This window comes from Arachis hypogaea, chromosome 7 (assembly GCF_003086295.3).
Source record: "Arachis hypogaea cultivar Tifrunner chromosome 7, arahy.Tifrunner.gnm2.J5K5, whole genome shotgun sequence".
Taxonomy (NCBI): domain Eukaryota; kingdom Viridiplantae; phylum Streptophyta; class Magnoliopsida; order Fabales; family Fabaceae; genus Arachis; species Arachis hypogaea.
The window spans coordinates 78,080,396-78,098,368 of NC_092042.1; the positions used below are offsets into that span (position 1 = coordinate 78,080,396).

Sequence of the window (17,973 nt, forward strand, 5' to 3'; positions counted from 1 at the left end):
TATGGCTAAGTTGACCAAAATAAAAAAAATTAAAAAATCAGAATTGAGATAGAAAAAACATTGCAAAAGATAATTAAAAAAATAACACTTCAACAAAAAAAGATTAAACACAATCTTTTTTACTTAGTTTTTGTTATATATCAAAATTAATGATTCCAAAAATTCAGTTTCGTTTTTGAAGATTTAGGAATAGGAAGTAACTCAAATAAAGAAGTTTAAAACGTCTTTATTTAAAGTTATTTTTTAATAATTAAAATTCAATACATATAATTAATTAAATCATGTTATTTTTGTCAAAATTAGATCTGATAAATTGATTTGGCCAAAAAATTGGTGAATTACATCTTGAGACGATCTAAATTAATATTTTTTTTATAAAAATGACTACAATATCTCTATTATAAAAAATGACTAACATATTATTATTATTATTATTATTATTATTATTATTATTATTATTATTATTATTATTATATATTTTGAAAATCTTAAATTCTAACCCTTTTCTTCTTTCTATGTCGTCATAGAATAAGGATTTAGGATTTTTAAAATTTTAAAAAATATATATAATAGCAGTATTTTAGTCATTTTCTATATAAAAAAATAATTTAGGCCGGTTTAAGATTTATTTAGTTTACCGATTTTTTTACCAAATCAATTTATCTGATCTAATTTTGACAAAAATAACATAATTTAATCAATTATATACATTAAATTTTAATTATTAAAAAATATCTTTAAAAAAATACGTTTTAAACGTCTTTATTTAAGTGGCTCTCTTAAAGATATTGTAAATTTATTATTAAATTATTTTTGCTATATAATTCAGTTTTGATACATAACAAGAATAAAATTAATGTACTTAATTCAGTTTTCATATATAACAAGAACTAAATAAAAAGGATTGTTTTTAGTTTAAATTTTAATGTAATTAATTTATTGACATATCTTATTGTGATGTTTATAAATTGTATCGCAAACTTTATTTGGTTTAACTTATTTTTTATTTTATAAATTTAATGGAAGTAAAAATTAAATTAAAGTGTATAGGTTGTTATTTTTTATCTTCGAAATATTAGCAAAAGTACACTGCATCTCATATAGAAAAGCATATATGTTAAAACAGAAATTAATTAAATTAATTTGTTGTTGTTCTTGCTAAGAAGAAAATGAAATTGAAACAAGGATATACACTAGAGAATTCGATTACAATAAACATGGATAACAGTATTCTAAATGTAACAAAACGCAATTTTTGTTAATTAGTGTTAAAAGTGTGATTCAACCACAGAGTACCTTCGAAACTTACTGTGCGCCGATCAGCTCCCCACTTTTTCTCTCAAAGCTACAACCTGTCCAATGTAGTCTTTTCCATTTTAGATGTTGGGTGAATTGGTAATTCAATAAATTGCTAAAAAACAAAATTTTACAAACAACTTGATAGTACATGGAGTTCTGAAACTCCGGTGCCGTACCATGGCACACGTGAAACGCTTCCTATATATATATATATATATATATATATATATATATATATATATATATATATATATATATATATATATATCACAGCAATTTTGCAACGACATTTTTTTCAATGTTTGGCAACAGTTTTGACTGTCATTAACTATTTTTACGACGGTTGACAAAAAAATTATGGATTTGAGCGTCGCCAGTTGACATAGTGACAGTTTTAGAACATATTTGATAAAAAGTGTCACTAAATTATTTGTGACAGTTTTTGAAGCATAAAATTGTCACTAATTTGTAACATTTATCGAGATGATTTTTATATTTTATAATTGTCTCTTATATTTTGTAACTGTTTTAAACCGTCATGAAATTTTTAGCGGCGATTTAAAACTATCACTAAGTTACTAGTTTTATGACACTTTTAGATATATTTAGTGACTATTTAAATCGTCACGATATTTTTAGTGACTTTTTTTTATTTAAAACCGTTACTAAGTTACTAATTCATATGACAATTTTTTCCTGTATTTAATGACTGTTTTAAGCTGTCATAATCTCTCCAACATCAAAATTTTTTTTATTAATTATTACAAAAATTATTTCTATTATAAATAATAATTTATGTGTATATAAACACTACAAGATCAAAAGTTTCCTTATCAATAAGACTTTTCTACATCAAAATATTTATACAATCATAGATTTAATTCATTGTTTATTTGATTCATAATTCATGTATCTATAAAGAGTAAATACTACCATACATAATAAAAGTATGTGTTAATACTCAAATTAGTCCTGAAAGATCACCCGATCTTCATTTTCGTCCCCGAATGTTTTTTTTAATCAAATTAGTCCCCGAAAGAATTAATTTTAACCATGTTCGTCCTTCCGTTAGGTCACTGACCTCGCCGTTAGAAATCTGCTGACGTGGACTGTGACTTGGCTACCCACCGTAACACCTGGCATGGTGTGTGTATTGCTGACCAGATATGTTTAGTGTGTTGCATCAATTTGGTCCTCAAGTGTGAGATTAAAAAACCCTAATTCCCAACCTTCGAAGAACACGGTTGCCTTGGTTGAGCGTTGTCGCAGACCCAGGTGTTGTGCTTGTAGGAGGAATTTGGTCTGGGCACCATGATGGGAAGCGGAAGTGGAGGGGCCGGTCGTGGGTTTCCATCGCCCTCACAGAGTAGTTATACATCGAGCTCGTCCATGCAAAGAAGAAGACAAAACCATGAGGAAACATGTTTCTGCGGTTTAAAAACCTTGATTAAGAAATCAGGGACATCAAAGAACCTAGATCGGTTGTTCCATACCTGTGCAAGATATCGGGTGAGTTTAATTTTGTATGAATCATTGCATGATGTTGGCTTTTACTCTTGTTCTGGGCTTTACACTGTTGTTCAATTTTTCCAGAAAGGGAACCATTGCAATTTTTTTAAATGGGTGGAAGAAAATGAAGATGTAGCTGTTGCAGAGGGTTCCAGGGGTGTCCCAGAAATGGAAGGAGAACTGGACATTGACTATGAAGATTGGAAGGTTAAGTTAGCATGGAGAATAGGTTGTTTAGAAGCAGAAGTTAGAGCACATAGAATGTTATTGTGCTTCATGTTCACTATTGTGATGCTAGTCATGTTAGTAGGAGTGTTACTTTGCATCTCATATATGTACAAGTAGGGCTGGTTTTGTTGTTTCCAGTACCCTAGCTAAAGTATTGTAATATGAAACTAGAGTTTATCAATGGCAATTTAGTTTTTGGATAACCTGTGGTGAAAAGATAAAATGTAAAGAAGCAAATGGCAAACCAGACACATAACAAGATAATAAAGTTCCTTAAATTTCTTAATATAAAATGTCATAACAAAAGGTAGTAGAATGCCTAAAAGTGATTCAACAGAAACACTTCATACCAAGGCATAACATGCACCCAAAATAGAGTCATTACAAAACATTGATTCTAGATATTGTTTAACAGAAACATAAACATGTCTTTCTTAGTCTAGAGCCTAGAACAAAAAAAAAGGTTGCATATGTTTAGATGGATGTGCTTCAGATGCCGTCGTCTTTCTTCCTAGGCCATTTGAACCCTAGAGTCGGGACGAAGGTCATAAAACTTGCAAGCTTTTTGGTTGTCGCAGCACTAGATCCTCTGATTGTTCCAGCAGAAATTGGAGCTGTTGCTGTTGGTGGAGCAGGGTGGGGAGAGGCAGCTCTTTTCCCTTTTCCCTTACAAACTTGAAGCTTTGGTGGTCTTTCCCTCATTTTAGCCTGCATGACATAGTAAACACCAAACTGAGAAACTAAACAACTATAGTGAAATGAAATTGAAGTTAAAGCAGTAAAGCAAACCGGTGTTGTTTCAGTGGCTGCATTTGACCGCTTTGGTGGTGGGGAAACAGACAAAGGGAGAGGATTATGTAGCGTTGCACTATCAGCATCAGTTGGGAGCTCGTTTGGTACATCAGAAGGGAGCTCGTTTGGTACATCTGTATTAGGGTTAGTTAAAGCCAGTTGCAGCTGCATTAAACGTGCTTCTTCTTCAGCATCAGCCTGTTTCTTCTTCTGGCATGTTCTCTTGTTGTGTCCAACCTCACTACAGAACATGCATCGGATGGGGTTATATTTTCTCTTCATTCCATGTTCTTGTGGTGAGGATTGGGTCCAGCAGAGTTGGGAGTGGCTTTGTCTTTATTTTTGGGAGTGGGATGCAGAGGCTTTGTTGAATCCCTCTGTGAGTGGCTCAGTGTTGGCTGGTATGCAATTTTCCTTGCTTGCATTGCAGGCTGTGTGCTGGGCAGCTTCAACAAGGGTGCATTGGTTGGCAGAATGACATCATCTTCCTCACTCATGCATTCCACCACGTGTGGCTCTGAAACTCCATGTTCAAAATATATGTTCATCACATTGTGATTCCTCCTACAGGTCTTACACAGTTTCAGCAAGTCTTTATCAGTCTCTAACTTCCTCAGCCCTTTCTCAAGCGACAGCCAAGGAACCTTCCACCAACATAAACCCCCCAGCATATCCCAGTTCCTTATAGTATCCTGTAACAAAAAACACATCCAACGTATCCCCATCCACCCCCACCAACACTTCCGTATTATCTGGTTCGTAGATTCTACTTCCTTTCTCATCATTTTTAAAGCTTCCACCATGATGAAAAATGAACATCATCGGAGGACCCTCCATCTTAGAAGTGCAAGGCCTCCAAACCCTATACAAAAATTAAAAAGGAACATGAAAAACACTAAATCATCACCAACACAGACCCTAAACCACTAACCATTACTCCATTAACACAAGCCATAGTTAACACTTTTTCTAAGCCAAAAATACAGAGTCTTTCCTAATTTACGCATTCACCCGTTCATAAACCCAACCCTGGAATGAAACCCTACACCCCATTCACTAACAGATTGTTAACGATCACTCAATCAAATAATGTGAAAAGTATGGTTTTACACAGTTTTATCAGAGGGTTTTGGCAACATCCAAAAAAGTTTACCTCCTGCTTCGAACGCAGAAACAACGCTCTGTTCTTGCCTTCAGGTTTCCCACCAGGCTCCAGAGCAGACGCACCAACAATGCTCCACGCCTACTCCAACGGTTGCGTTCAATGGGGCAGTCTTCTTCGTCTTCCTCTTGCTTGCTTAGGGGGCAGAGAAACAGAGACTCAAGCTTAGTATGATGAAGAACAACTGAGGTTAGAGACCAAAGACACAGTGAAAAACGTTTCACTGTCCCCTCAAAACGCAAGCGTTTCATTGCGACACGCTGGAGTGACCAAACGGCGTCGTTTGGTTGGGGTGGGCAGCCAAGTCACAGTCCACATCAGCAGTTTCTAACGGCGACGTCAATGACCTAACGGAAGGACGAACGTGGTTTAAATTAATTCTTTCGGGGACTAATTTTATTAAAAAAAACATTCGGGGACGAAAATGAAGATCGGAAAATCTTTCAGGGACTAATTTGAGTATTAACCCATAAAAGTATTGACCCTATAACAAAATTCATATATCTAAGTGCTAAACAAATATATGATATTAGGCATTTGATGGTCCACTTGTAGTGGCAGATTGCATAAACTCTCTTATGCAAGACAAAGATTCAATCACTTGAAAAGCATGAACACCAAAACCCATACCTTGAACATAATCTCGATGCTTTTTACATATGCTAAAGCACCCTCACCCATATCCCTTTGCAAGTCTTTCCTAGATGACATTAAATAGAATCAAAATTTCTTTGTTAAAATTAATAGCACTCCAACAACAAAGAATAACCCATCCCTATTCAAAAAATCTTTAGAAAACAACAGCAAAGGTTGTATAAATTAATGGAATCAAATTACATGATATGTATAACCTGTAAACAAATGCCAATAGACTTGTATACTAAGACATTTTTTACCTTTTATGATAGGACCTTTCACTTTCATTGCATTGGACAACTCTAGACTGTTCAAATATCAAATAAAGTTAAGGTGTCTTAATGTAGTATGAACAGAAATTGAGAAGAATAACTAGCTCAGAAGGATGCATCGTTACCTTTTTCAAAAGAACTGTTTATGGTATGATCATGCCAAGAGCACCACAGATCAGCAGTCAGCATATAGATGCAAACATTTTCAACTCTTTGTTAGAAAATTATAATGGAAGTAAAGAAATGTAGCTTTAATCACAATTAAGTAGTAGACTTACATGTTTGGATATTAGCACCACATATTTTTCTAGTTTCACTGAAGTGAATCTCAATGAGGTTCCCCTGTGCCATTTTTCAATGTTTTTCCATTACCAAAGGCTTCTAGTATTGGATTAGTCTTCAATATCTCATACTCTATTCCACTTCCACCACCAAGGGCAGCCAAGTACTGCATTGCTATCTTTGCTATCTTAGTCTTCCCTGCTCCACTCTCACAATTGAATATATAGATAATAAGAATTATTATTGATCCTAATTCAAATGTGTTAAGGGGCACAATATTTAAGAAATCTAAGTTCATGCAAAATAGAGAAGTATCTTCCTTCAGCCAATGCATCAAGAGCAATGTCTCAAGACTTTAGCAGTGAAAAGCTTATCCCTAACTAATACTTTTATAGAGCAGTAAAAGCATGGAGTCACTATGCAACCCTTTTAATCTTGTGTAAGACTTAAAACTAGTATTCAAGCATTACTTGCACAAGTAACAAGAAGATAAAACTTAAGATAGAATTAATAATGATAACTTGCTCATAAAAGAAGACTGACCTTATAATTATAGATTGATTTACTTCATCTGGAGAAAAAAAAGAGCCAGAGTAAGGATTTGCTCAAATAAAATGTGTAAGTGGTCATAAATTTGAAAACTTCACGCATACATGTAAAAGATAAGAAAAGAAAAGGTTACCCCATATCATTTCTTGAATGGCTGTGTCAGTAATGGCATATACATGAGAGCTTTCAATTCTTTTACGCTTGTAGGCTTCAATATAATCATTACGATATAGAAGAACTTTCTTGAAGGGATTTATGGCAACCAAAATAGGCCCTGCTTTTGTCTGAAATGTTTTTGTTTTCCCTTTTCATGTGGCACTATGACCAGCTTTCCGCCTTTCTTTTTTATGTGATTGAGTTAATGTGTATGTGTGTATGTGTATGTATGTGTGTGTGTGTGTGTGAATCAAGAGGGAAACAGATAATTCCATAGAAGGAATTTCAGAAAAAGAAAATATATTCATTACTCAATTCATGCTTTTTCCATTACATTTCTACTATATTTATTTATAGTAAATCAATTACTAATAAACTATCCTAATTGGACCTTGGACTATATTTTACTCATTAAACATTCTCAGAGATGCATAAGTAAATAGAGCAAAAAGAGTTGAATTGAATTACCTGCAAACTTATAAAAGATCGTGGTAGTACCTTGATTTCTTAATGTTAGGTTATTGTCAAAGTTTGGTCGATTTTAAGTTAGATTCTATTCAACATTAATTTCAACTTAATTGGTAGATCAATGATATAAGATCATCAAGGATAAATTCGGAATTTAACCACTAGATGTTATAATCAAGACTAATCAGATGAAGGACATTTTATTTTATACTTATATTATAATTATTAAGACTAATAAAATGAATTGAAGGGTTACAAGTGCATGCATGATCTCTATTCACATTAAGTGGGTATGCTGGTCTCTAAGGAAGCACTTTTGATAAACATGTTAAACCACTCCATTGTACCATTAATAATTAGCAGTTTAGCACCGTATATTCAAAAATCAATTTTTACAATTTTCATATCAGTGCATTAATTTTACTATTATATATCCTTCTAATTAGAAATGCATCAAATTAACCATGATTCTAGTTGAAACATTTTACCGAGCACGTTGTGTGCAAGTAAAATCAAAATGAATTTAAAAAAAAAACACAATTTAAAGCTTCCAACAAAACAATCCACTACATAATAAGATACAAAGCATGAGCTCTTAGATGAAGAATCAATAAAAAATTGAAAATCACAAGTAACATTAGCGGTACCAAAGAATAACAATCATGTATAGGTTATTTACTATCAGATGAACAACAAAGAAATTGCAAAAAAAAAACAAATATAGTAGAAGAACAATCAAATACTCACTATTGGAGTTCAATATTGTGGTTCGAAGAGAAGAAATAGTCGCCGAAAAGAGGGGATTAGGATTTGCACTCACAAAAGAGGGAAAGAGAAAGGACAGTGTTGGGAACGGCAAACTCGAACCACGATGAACAGGGAATGGCGAACTCGAACCACGATGGTGAACGGCGAACAACGAAATCGAACAGCAACAGTGAACGGTGAACGGCGAACGACGACTCTAACTGCGACGGTGAACGAAAAACGTGAACTGTAGCACAATGATGGTTGTTACGTTCTCTTCTGGAAAGGTGTGAATATAGTTTTTGACAAAAAGAATAAAAGAAAGAGTGAGACAGTAAAAGATATTCACTACATTAGTGATGGATAAAAAATTACATGTATAAATGTCACTATATAAAGGAATAGAGAACCTTAAAATAAGAGTCGTAAATTAAGTATAGCTATGTGGTTAATTTGGTGTAGTGTATATATATATATATATATATATATATATATATATATATATATATATATATATATATATATATATATATAATACATGAATTTAATTAATATGTGTTTTTATTATATCTTTAGAATATATGATAATGTTACTAATAAAAAAATTTATACAAAATTTGATTTTAATACAATTATTGTGTATCTATTAAAACAAAATATTTTAAATTTTTTATTAATAATAATATTAACTTATATCTTAAAAATATATATTAGCTAAATCCATAATATATGCATCTCATCAAATAGATACCTAAAGTAATTCTTGAAATTTAATTTGTCTCAAACTTCAAATAACACTACAACAGAAGAGGCAAATAGCGGCGATTTTTTACCGCCGATAGACATATAACAACGGTTGATTGACTATGCTGGTAAATTTTTAGCGACGATTTTGTGACAGCTGGAATAATCGCTGCTAAATGGTATTTAGCGGTGAAAGCTTTTTGCAACGAATAGCTGACGCTGCTATTGACCGGAATTGTTTTGAGACCCCATTTCGCAGTGGTTAGTTAACCGCCATTATATCTGTCATAAAAATAGTAGTTTTTGTGGCGTTTACTTGTATCCGCCACTAAAAATATAGTTTCGTATTCCATTAGATAATTTATTTGAATTTTCATTTCATATCACAATCACAATTTATAAAATCTTTTAATCTGAAGATGTTACGTATTAATTTAATTGATTATGTTTCCAATTATAATAAACTAACATAATTTAAGTAAAATACAATGCTAGAATAATCTAAATTATATATATGTATGCCAAAATAAAATAGTTAATAGTAATTTGTCCTCAAAGTGCACTGTTCATAAAGTAAACAAAAAAAAATTAGGTTGTTAAAAGATCTCTATCTATTTTGTTGCACTCCCCTAAGATTTTAGCTCTACAGCAACGTCAGGTGACAAAGTGTCTCTTTGCTGTTAGATTATGTATCTTAACAGATTCTCCATGGTCTGTCGCTTTGCCTTCTCTTCTGCTGCCTCTGCCTTTAGTTCTACTACCATTACCTTCAATTCTGTAATCTTCTTCTAATACTCCTCAATTTGCACTCCAAAGTTTGATTGTTATGTAATATTACGAATAAATTCGGTTGGACATGGTCCAAAACCTAACCCCCAAACTCGTCCTGAATGCTCTTTTCCAAGGGCTCGTGCAACCAAATCATTATGTAAAATTTACTTTGAGGAACCATCTTAGCTCTCGATATTTGCAATCGCTTCCTACAAACATATCAGAATTGGGTTATTGTAATTTCAAAGTTAGCAACATGAATAGAACAAAAGATGTAAATATAAACCAATACTTACTCCAATAACATGCATATCATCATTCATATATGAGCTATCCTTTTTTTGTAACCACATTAAATATTTTTGCAATCATACATGTAACAAATGAATAACATAAAACATGAAAAAATATATGAAAGATAATAGACACATAGTTACCTCTTCATCCGTTTGCCTTGCCAATGTCTTCGAACCCCTAGTATGTGTATAAAGTTGCTTTGACCGATTTAGAGTATTTTGTTTACACTTTTCTTATAAATAAAGACACAAATACAATTGATCATGCAATGAATTTTAGAACTTAATGACTCCTTAATAGTGCCCTATTTTTTTTAAGGTTTAGAAACATAATGGACTGGTATATTGGGTTTTTAATTCTGTCACAGTCAATCAATCATTTTATTCAGGTATTCAAAACGTAAAAAATTGCAACACTAAATGGAATACCAATTCAATGTTAATTACTTTCGTAGAGTCATTCAAACAATATTGAAGGAACCATTTCCACTGTTGTGCATTTATTCCGGATGGTTTATGCTTAGCATTCTCTTTTAAATTCTTTCCGTCATCATAAAACTTGTGAAATAAGTTATTTCTTGTTTTTTTTCAAATTTTTCCTATCCTTTGAATCATTACCCGCTTTATTTTTTCATTGTCATCCTTGACATATTGAAAGGTCCGGTACAAATTTGAGATATAATGCGATGAATATGAACAAAAGGAAAAATAAAGGCATATATCTATTTTAAATTACATAAGAAGCTATCAAATTTAAGATTATTCCTTAACTGTGTCATATGCATGTTCTTTCAGAGCAATGTCCATTGTCTTTCAACTCTCTTCATTAATGGAAAAATTTTGAAAGTCAGCACCCTAACTCCCTAAAAATCTACTCAATAAGCCAGCTGCCTTACTGATCGATTGCAACTTTGTATTAAACTCCATTATGATCTGTCTACCAAGAGGAAGTACTATAGCATCCTTGATGCTCAAATTCATCCTTTTTTATGTCATCCTCTAAGGAATAAATAACAAGGTTTATATATACCTTTCACAATTTACTGGCTCACAAGAATAAACTTGCACTCTTGCATACACACAATGAATTTGATTATGCCGTATCGATTTGGTACTTGCATGAAGATTACGGTGGAAACACAAGATTCGAACAATACTACAAATTTGAAAGCCGAAGCATAAGAGAATATTCACTACTATTTCTGGATCATAATTTAGTTTTGTTGATTAACAATTCAAAGGAAAGAGAATTAGTCCTAAACTCCAAATATAGAGAGCTTGTTTTAATAGAATATAACGTTGAACATGGCACTAGAAAGCTATTGGTGAGGACAGTCTGGCCTACTCGAGAAATGCCACATCCTATTACAATTAGATCTATATACAAGTATTATCAAGGGATGTTTCCGGTTTAGAATTCAGCCACAATTAAGTCTATGAAGTTAATCATGTATTTTGCAATTATATTGAACATCTAAAAGGTAAAAATTTGTTGTTATCTCCTCTTTCTTTCGGGATTATAAATCTATTTACTATGCTATTAAAAGTTTATTTTGTCCATCCAATTTATCCATCTAGCATTTCTTATATTGATGGAAAAAATACCTGCTATAATTGGTGATTTTCGTATATTTATACTAAATGATATCTGCTCTTTTATGACAATGTCAATACCACTCCCAAGGAATCATTCAAAGTAACATGATTTCAACCAATACTAAATAATAAATGGTGGCCCATAATTTCAGTGAGGCATTAACAAAAGTTAAAATTTTTAATTTGACAACTCATATATAGAAACAGATTGTCAAGTTATTTCTCAATCCTTAAAACCAATAGATATAATAGGAAAAATTGCTATATTTATCAGAGATATCCAAGAATTGATGAAAGAATTACCTAAAATAAAGGTGACATTGGCTTCAAGGGAAGGAAAATTTTTAGCACATGCAGTGGCTAAATTGGAAGATGAAGAAGGGCTTAATTTAATTTGGACTAGTGATACTGGTCATGGAGCTTATATTTTGGATCTGGCCCACGTTACTGGTCCGATGACCTCACCAAAAAAAAATTTGTTAGTTAATGGGGCCTAAGTCCAAGGATAAGAAAATAAAAACAAAACAAGAAATATTCAAGCAAAGCCTCAAAGACTAAGTTGCCCCCTTAGCTTCCTCATCTATCAAACTTTGAATTTCTGGAGGCGCTTGATCAAGAAATTTGAATTCATTATACTCAATGTTGATATTTTTCTTTGTAAAAAAAAGCACCCTTTTAGAAAAAAAAATAGCACCCTTCATTCACTATGAATGATGTTCATCTTTCACATTGTTGGATTAATCTTGATTTAATCTTGTACTGTTCAAATGGTAATGGAATAATTTCGTTAAACCATCCATGGGAAACAGAAAAATCATTATTTTAAAACAATTTCTTCAGATCGAGGACATTGGAGATGATTTCAACATATGACATTTTGATGAATACATTTGTTTGGATGTTTTCATAATTCAATTCAACACAATTGAGTCTATTAAGATCCAATCAATAATTATACATAAAAAACTAAAGAAGTAAAAGATAATACCATGGTTTGATTGATAAGAAAATCAAAGAAATAAGTTGGAAGATAAATGACAATTAAATATTCAAAATTTTGAACCTAAATTCATACTTTTGTTGGCAGATCATAAAAAAACGAAGAAATAGTAGCAAAAAGAAAGTATTTATCCACTAAGATATTCAAGGATTAAAGAAAATAGGATCTAAGTAGCTTTTAAAGTTGATTGGACCTAATGGGAGATTCTTATTTCACTGCACAATATCGTTGCGAGCAACATTCTCCTTCCTAGTCTTTATAATTTGGTTGCAGTTCTAAACTTTTCTCCAAATGGCATCTATAGGAGGCTTCGTTGCCTGCTTCCAATTGATAGACCTAGGTGATAACTTCATCTAAAATTTCTAATAAAAGGCATCTGCAAAAAACTAAATGAAAAAATAAATGGAAAATGAATACAGAAAAGTAAAAGAGGTATCTCACTGCATTGACAAACGGGTTGTAATCCTCTTCTGTATGATATTTGTAAATTCTGTTAAATTAGTAAATAAATAGTTAATAAATTAATTTTTAATAAAAAATAAAAAATATGAATATTATATTAAATTAGGATAGAGCTCATTAAAACGAGAATTTTGACACTAATTTCAAAGAATTCAATCCAAGATTAGACCGAATAGATCGAACCGGTTGAACCGGATCCAAATCGGGCCCGTGAGCCCAACCAGCCCAACACTTAAATGAGCCAAGGCCCTTCTTCCGCCCCACTTCAGCAAGAACACGCTGAAAGCAATAAACAGGGGAGAAGAAGAAAAGAATCCCTAACCCCTTACGTTACTTTAAATCACCGCATCTCTTCCGTCCGAGCTCCGATCGCCGTACCGTTTGTGACCACGCGACCACCGCGCTGAGCTCTACAATTTTACCAGAATAATTTTATAGGTAAACCATTTAATTACTCTCAGTCTCTCCTTCCCCCAATTTTCAAAAATTATGTAGTGGTGTTGAATTTCTTTACTTTTTGATGTATTAGGATTCAATTAGTTTGGGAAAAACGTTCACTCTTGCTTATATGAAGCTTGGGTAAGGTGAGGATACCATAAGTTCTATTTAATTTTCTGAATTTGTGCTTTGGGTATTAAATTGGGTGTATATGTGTCATGAATGTGTAATAGGTTGTGAATAAATAATTGGAGCTTGAAATTGGGGATATTGGAACTTGGAGGAAGCTGAGCACTAGTGTTTATTGAACTTTTGTGGGGCTGTGTTTGTTTTGGTGAGTTGCTTTGGACAATACGTAGAAACTGGCCGAGGTATGGTTTAGGTTTCTTGCATTTAATATATAATGTTCTGTGAAAATTTAGGCTAGATGACAACAGGATAAACTGGAACGCATGGAAATGTACAATGCTTAGTATCCTTGATATTTATAATGTGAGTTGGTTATGTGATAGTGATTGTTGCTAAATTGATATTAGTGTGGAAAATGATTGAGTTGGTGGTGATATGGTTATACATATATTGAGTGAGTGCATGATGAAATTGTTGAAATGTGAGATTGTGTAATGTTAATGTATGATGGATGATAAAATGGTGTAAAGTTGTGTTGTTGGTATATTGTACATATAGGGACTGAATTCAGGTGTGAAATGGCTGATATGGGAATGATAGGTTAATGAAATAATGGTATAAGGGTTGGTGAAAAGTTGGTTTTTTTTCGAACTTCGCCGAGCTATAACTTGGCCTCCAAACCTCCAAATGGTTTCAAACTTGGCTTGTTTTGATAAAAAAATTGGGTTCGTGAAGTTTATGCCATTTGAAGAACCCACAAAAAATGATTTAAAATGATTAAGTTATGTACGTCAGAAGTTTTTGTTTGGGATAGGTAAATTCTGCAGCTTTCTACTTAATCATATTTTTAGAAAATGTACGTCCACACATACGCGTGGTCCACACGTACGCGTGGCATGGAATTTTTGAATGAGCTCCTTATAAGCGTACGCGTAATGGGCCAGCATGCATGTCTACGCGTACGCATGATATGGGGTGCGCGCGCGAGCTGTCTTTTTATGCTCCCACACGTACGCGTGAGCCATGTGTACGCATGGCCCCTATTCCAGCAAATATGATTTTCTGAGTTTTAAACCTTATTTCAAACTTTTAAACCTCTTTTTTCATTCTTCTAGTCATAAATAATAGTATTAAGTTTGATAATCAAGTGAAGTTAGGAAATGGGGATAACTTGGAGGTGAAGTAAAGCTGAAAAAGTGATGAATTGATTATGAAATGTTATGAATGATTATGTATGATACTTGGCTTGAATAATCAAATGATCTGAGATACGAGATTCGCTAGGTAAAGTACCATTGCATGCCACCACGTGTACCAGGTCGAAACTCGATACTCTGTTGAACCTATGTCGTAAAGGTGGCCGGACATGTGTAAATTCCTGGGAATGGTACCCCCATTGAGCAATTGATATTTATATATAAGAGAAAAAGCTATGCATAGACTCTTGGGGATGCGCGACGAAGGACAGTCCAAAGGTTTAGCAAACCGGACTTGTCGGGTTGGCTTGATAATCGACAGATGAAACTCATCAGCCATAAGACAGGCATGCATCATGTGCATATTACTTGAATTACTTGTTTGTGCATTAACTGGGTGTGCCTAAATGTACTTGTGATGTTAACTGTATATTTGTTACCTGCAGTACTTGTAACTTTCTTGTTCTTACCTTTATCTGCTTGTTTGTCTGTGATATGTTGTCGGAGATGGAGGTATGGAAGAAAGGCGGTAAGACTTAGATTCAAGGTTAAGTTAAGTTAGACTTAGATACTCTTAGAAAACCACATTTTATGGTTTCTGTTTAATACTTTAAGCTTTATAATCTAAGTGTCGGCATTCTAGGATTGCCTCTAGCATTCCCAGGACCTTATATCTTATATGTGTGACACCTTTACCATGCTGAGAACCTCTGATTCTCACCCCATACTGTGTTGTTGTTTTTTACAGATACAAGTCAAAAGGCACCTCGTTAGGCATCTGGACTTCTGAAGCGAAGTAGTTGTCGGGTTACTTTTGTTGTATAGTTATGTATATATATGTACTTAGTTTTCTCTCCGCATGACTTATTCCTTTTGACCCTCTTAGAGGCTTATGGAGAGACAGGATTTTGTTTATATAAATTTGGGTTTTGGATATGTATATATATGTGTAAATATTTAACTTCACGGGCTGAGTTAGGAGCTGGTTATTTTGTATCTTTGGCACTCTATCCTTACTTTTGTTATCTTATACTTGATAGCTATAGTTTTCTTAATACGCAAGTTAACTCATTTTCTGAGCATTGCGCTTATATTTTGCGATTTTTATTTCACCTGTTCTTCAAGCCTCCTAGTTTATTATATTCTTTCTGTTATTATATGTACACATTTTAATTTAGAGGTCATAATACCATACCACCTCTGTTTTATGGCTTAAGCGGAAAGCTCCATGTGGTAGGGTGTTACAATATTTAAGGATGTATATTATCGATTGAGTTTATGTTTCAATAGAAACCAACATATGAGGAAGAATTTCAATCTTCAAGTCAAATTCATAACCTAAATGACAAAGATCGTACTGAAATTTCATTAAAGCCATCAATCTATACTCTCATTTATGGAAGAATTCAAACAATCAACATCATTGATATAGTACTTAACATACACCAAAAAAGCAAGTGATATAAAGAAACAAAAAAAATCAAGCATTTTATTACCAATGAAAGTACTTACTGTGATGGAACAAGTGGACTGTAAATTATGATTGGTTCCATAATAGCTCCAAGTTGGAATATCCCCCCACCATTGTTATCACCCTTCAGGCAATGCGAGAACACTGTCGAGGCTATTCTTTGCGATGAGAGCAAGGAGATGACATGTAGTTCCTGCTGCCCAAATCCAAATATTCCATCGATCACTCTATCAGATTTACTCAATTTCCCAATCTGTAGCTTGCTACAACTGCTCCTTACCACAACATACAAAGTAACTATTTCCTTATTTAAACTAATAAATACTGGGGGATAAATTATGTAATGCTGCTTTCAACTATTCCAGGCTTGTAATTTCTCACCTAAAAACTATAGGCATCGAAGAATTTTTTGTCAAGGATCCCTCGAAAATACTTTCTAAATGCATCGAGTCTGATACATAATAACTTGAAGTCCCACTACAATCTTTATACTAAAATGTGTAAGTTCATTGGTTGCTCTCAGTAGAATAGCTTGTATCTGAGGTGTCCTCTCCATTCCTATACCTTTTGTCCAAACAAGAGATCAATGATGATGTCGATAAACTCCCCGAGTCAAAATAATTGAGCTGAATCTACAACAAAATTCTATCAACAATGATAACATTGACAAGTCCTAGCATTATATTGGACCTACTGTAACATTTATATTGGCATTGAATTTAATAAATAATGAGTAAAATATTATTTTTGTCCCCAATATTTGGGATAAGTCCTATTTGTGTCCCTAACATTTAAATCGTTCTGTTTATATCCCTAACATTTGTAAAAGTGATTCAATGTTATCTTGCCATCAATTATACATCATGAGCTTTAGTTGGAGTTTTGAAAATCTCTTCTTGAAATTAGAATACAAATGTTTGGGTCAGAACTGATGATCCACTCTAAATAATAACTCATTAAAATTTGAAACTAATCTCTACAACATTTACATAATTCATTTTTTAAGGGACATAATTGAACCTGAAAATACAATATTAAAATTGAACACATCCAGTGAGACCTAATTGAGAATGAATACATCCAAGTGAGAATAATTGAAAAATACAATCTGATCTATTAGTATAATTGACGGCAAGATAACATTGAATCACTTTTATAAATGTTAGGGATACAAATAGGACGATTTAAACGTTAGGAACATAAATAAGACTTACCCAAAACTTTGGAGACAAAAAATTACTTTACTCATAAATAATTCACTCTGCTACCATTACAAAAGGATAATTGAGAATAACAAAAAGAACAAAAAAATTAATTTTGCATTTTAAATTGAAAGAATCTTCTTTGACAAAGACCGATGAGAGTAACTGAGTACCAGAAAAAATGAAACAAATTTGAAATTGAAATTGGAGAAATTACCCAACTAGCTACGGATGGATCGAAGGTACCCCTAATAGGGAAATCAACAACATAGGTAGTTGTTGTTTGCTGCAACCTACGATGCTTGACAGAGTCACATGCTTTGAGCTGGCTCAACTACACTCTATGGTTCATCGAAAAAGTTTTTTCGAGCAAGAAAGTCACCGGAGAAGGCCACACTGCCGAAGCTAGAAGAAGCATCAATATGGAGAAAAAGAGAAGTGGGATAGTGTTTTCGAGGCACTCCTCGAATACTAGCCAACGACGAACTGTAATAGGGTTTTTTGAGAAATTAAGCTTTTGTTTTTGACTTGTGTAATGTGAGATTTTGATTTAAGATAGGGAGTTCTA

The 17,973-nt window shown here is 33.0% G+C and overlaps 1 protein-coding gene, 2 long non-coding RNA genes and 1 pseudogene across 4 annotated transcripts; 1 reads left to right on the forward strand and 3 right to left on the reverse strand.

Moving 5' to 3' along the window:
• Window positions 1–3,289: 3,289 nt before the first annotated feature.
• Window positions 3,290–6,025, reverse strand: LOC112703567 (uncharacterized). 2 transcript variants are annotated; one of them, XM_072199731.1, is made up of 5 exons: window positions 5,887–6,025; window positions 5,621–5,690; window positions 4,982–5,337; window positions 3,826–4,690; window positions 3,290–3,744 (listed from the first exon to the last, which is right to left on the reverse strand). In XM_072199731.1, exons 4-5 carry the CDS (start codon window positions 4,108–4,110, stop codon window positions 3,526–3,528), a joined length of 504 nt encoding a protein of 167 aa, XP_072055832.1. In that variant the 5' UTR covers window positions 4,111–4,690; window positions 4,982–5,337; window positions 5,621–5,690; window positions 5,887–6,025; the 3' UTR covers window positions 3,290–3,525. The 2 variants fall into 2 exon arrangements, with proteins under 2 accessions (XP_072055832.1, XP_072055831.1); XM_072199730.1 differs by lacking the exon at window positions 5,887–6,025 and having other exon boundaries at window positions 5,621–5,766.
• A 215-nt stretch (window positions 6,026–6,240) lies between these two features.
• Window positions 6,241–7,001, reverse strand: LOC140174522 (uncharacterized). Its single transcript, XR_011864197.1, has 3 exons — window positions 6,863–7,001; window positions 6,724–6,751; window positions 6,241–6,378 (listed from the first exon to the last, which is right to left on the reverse strand). It is a non-coding gene; the product is annotated as an uncharacterized lncRNA (long non-coding RNA).
• Window positions 7,002–13,231: 6,230 nt separating this feature from the next.
• Window positions 13,232–15,740, forward strand: LOC114924225 (uncharacterized). The gene is made up of 4 exons (XR_003811232.2): window positions 13,232–13,407; window positions 13,499–13,553; window positions 13,641–13,778; window positions 15,481–15,740. It is a non-coding gene; the product is annotated as an uncharacterized lncRNA (long non-coding RNA).
• A 500-nt stretch (window positions 15,741–16,240) lies between these two features.
• LOC112701654 (aspartic proteinase 36-like) lies at window positions 16,241–17,823 on the reverse strand (annotated as a pseudogene).
• Between the last annotated feature and the right edge of the window lie 150 nt (window positions 17,824–17,973).

Excerpts from the sequence above, each read along its gene's own strand:
- LOC112703567 (XM_072199731.1), bottom strand. The coding sequence starts at position 4,110 with ATGAAGAGAAAATATAACCCCATCCGATGCATGTTCTGTAGTGAGGTT. Across the intron at positions 3,745-3,825 it reads CAGCCACTGAAACAACACCG|GCTAAAATGAGGGAAAGACC; the intron begins GTTTGCTTTACT and ends TATGTCATGCAG.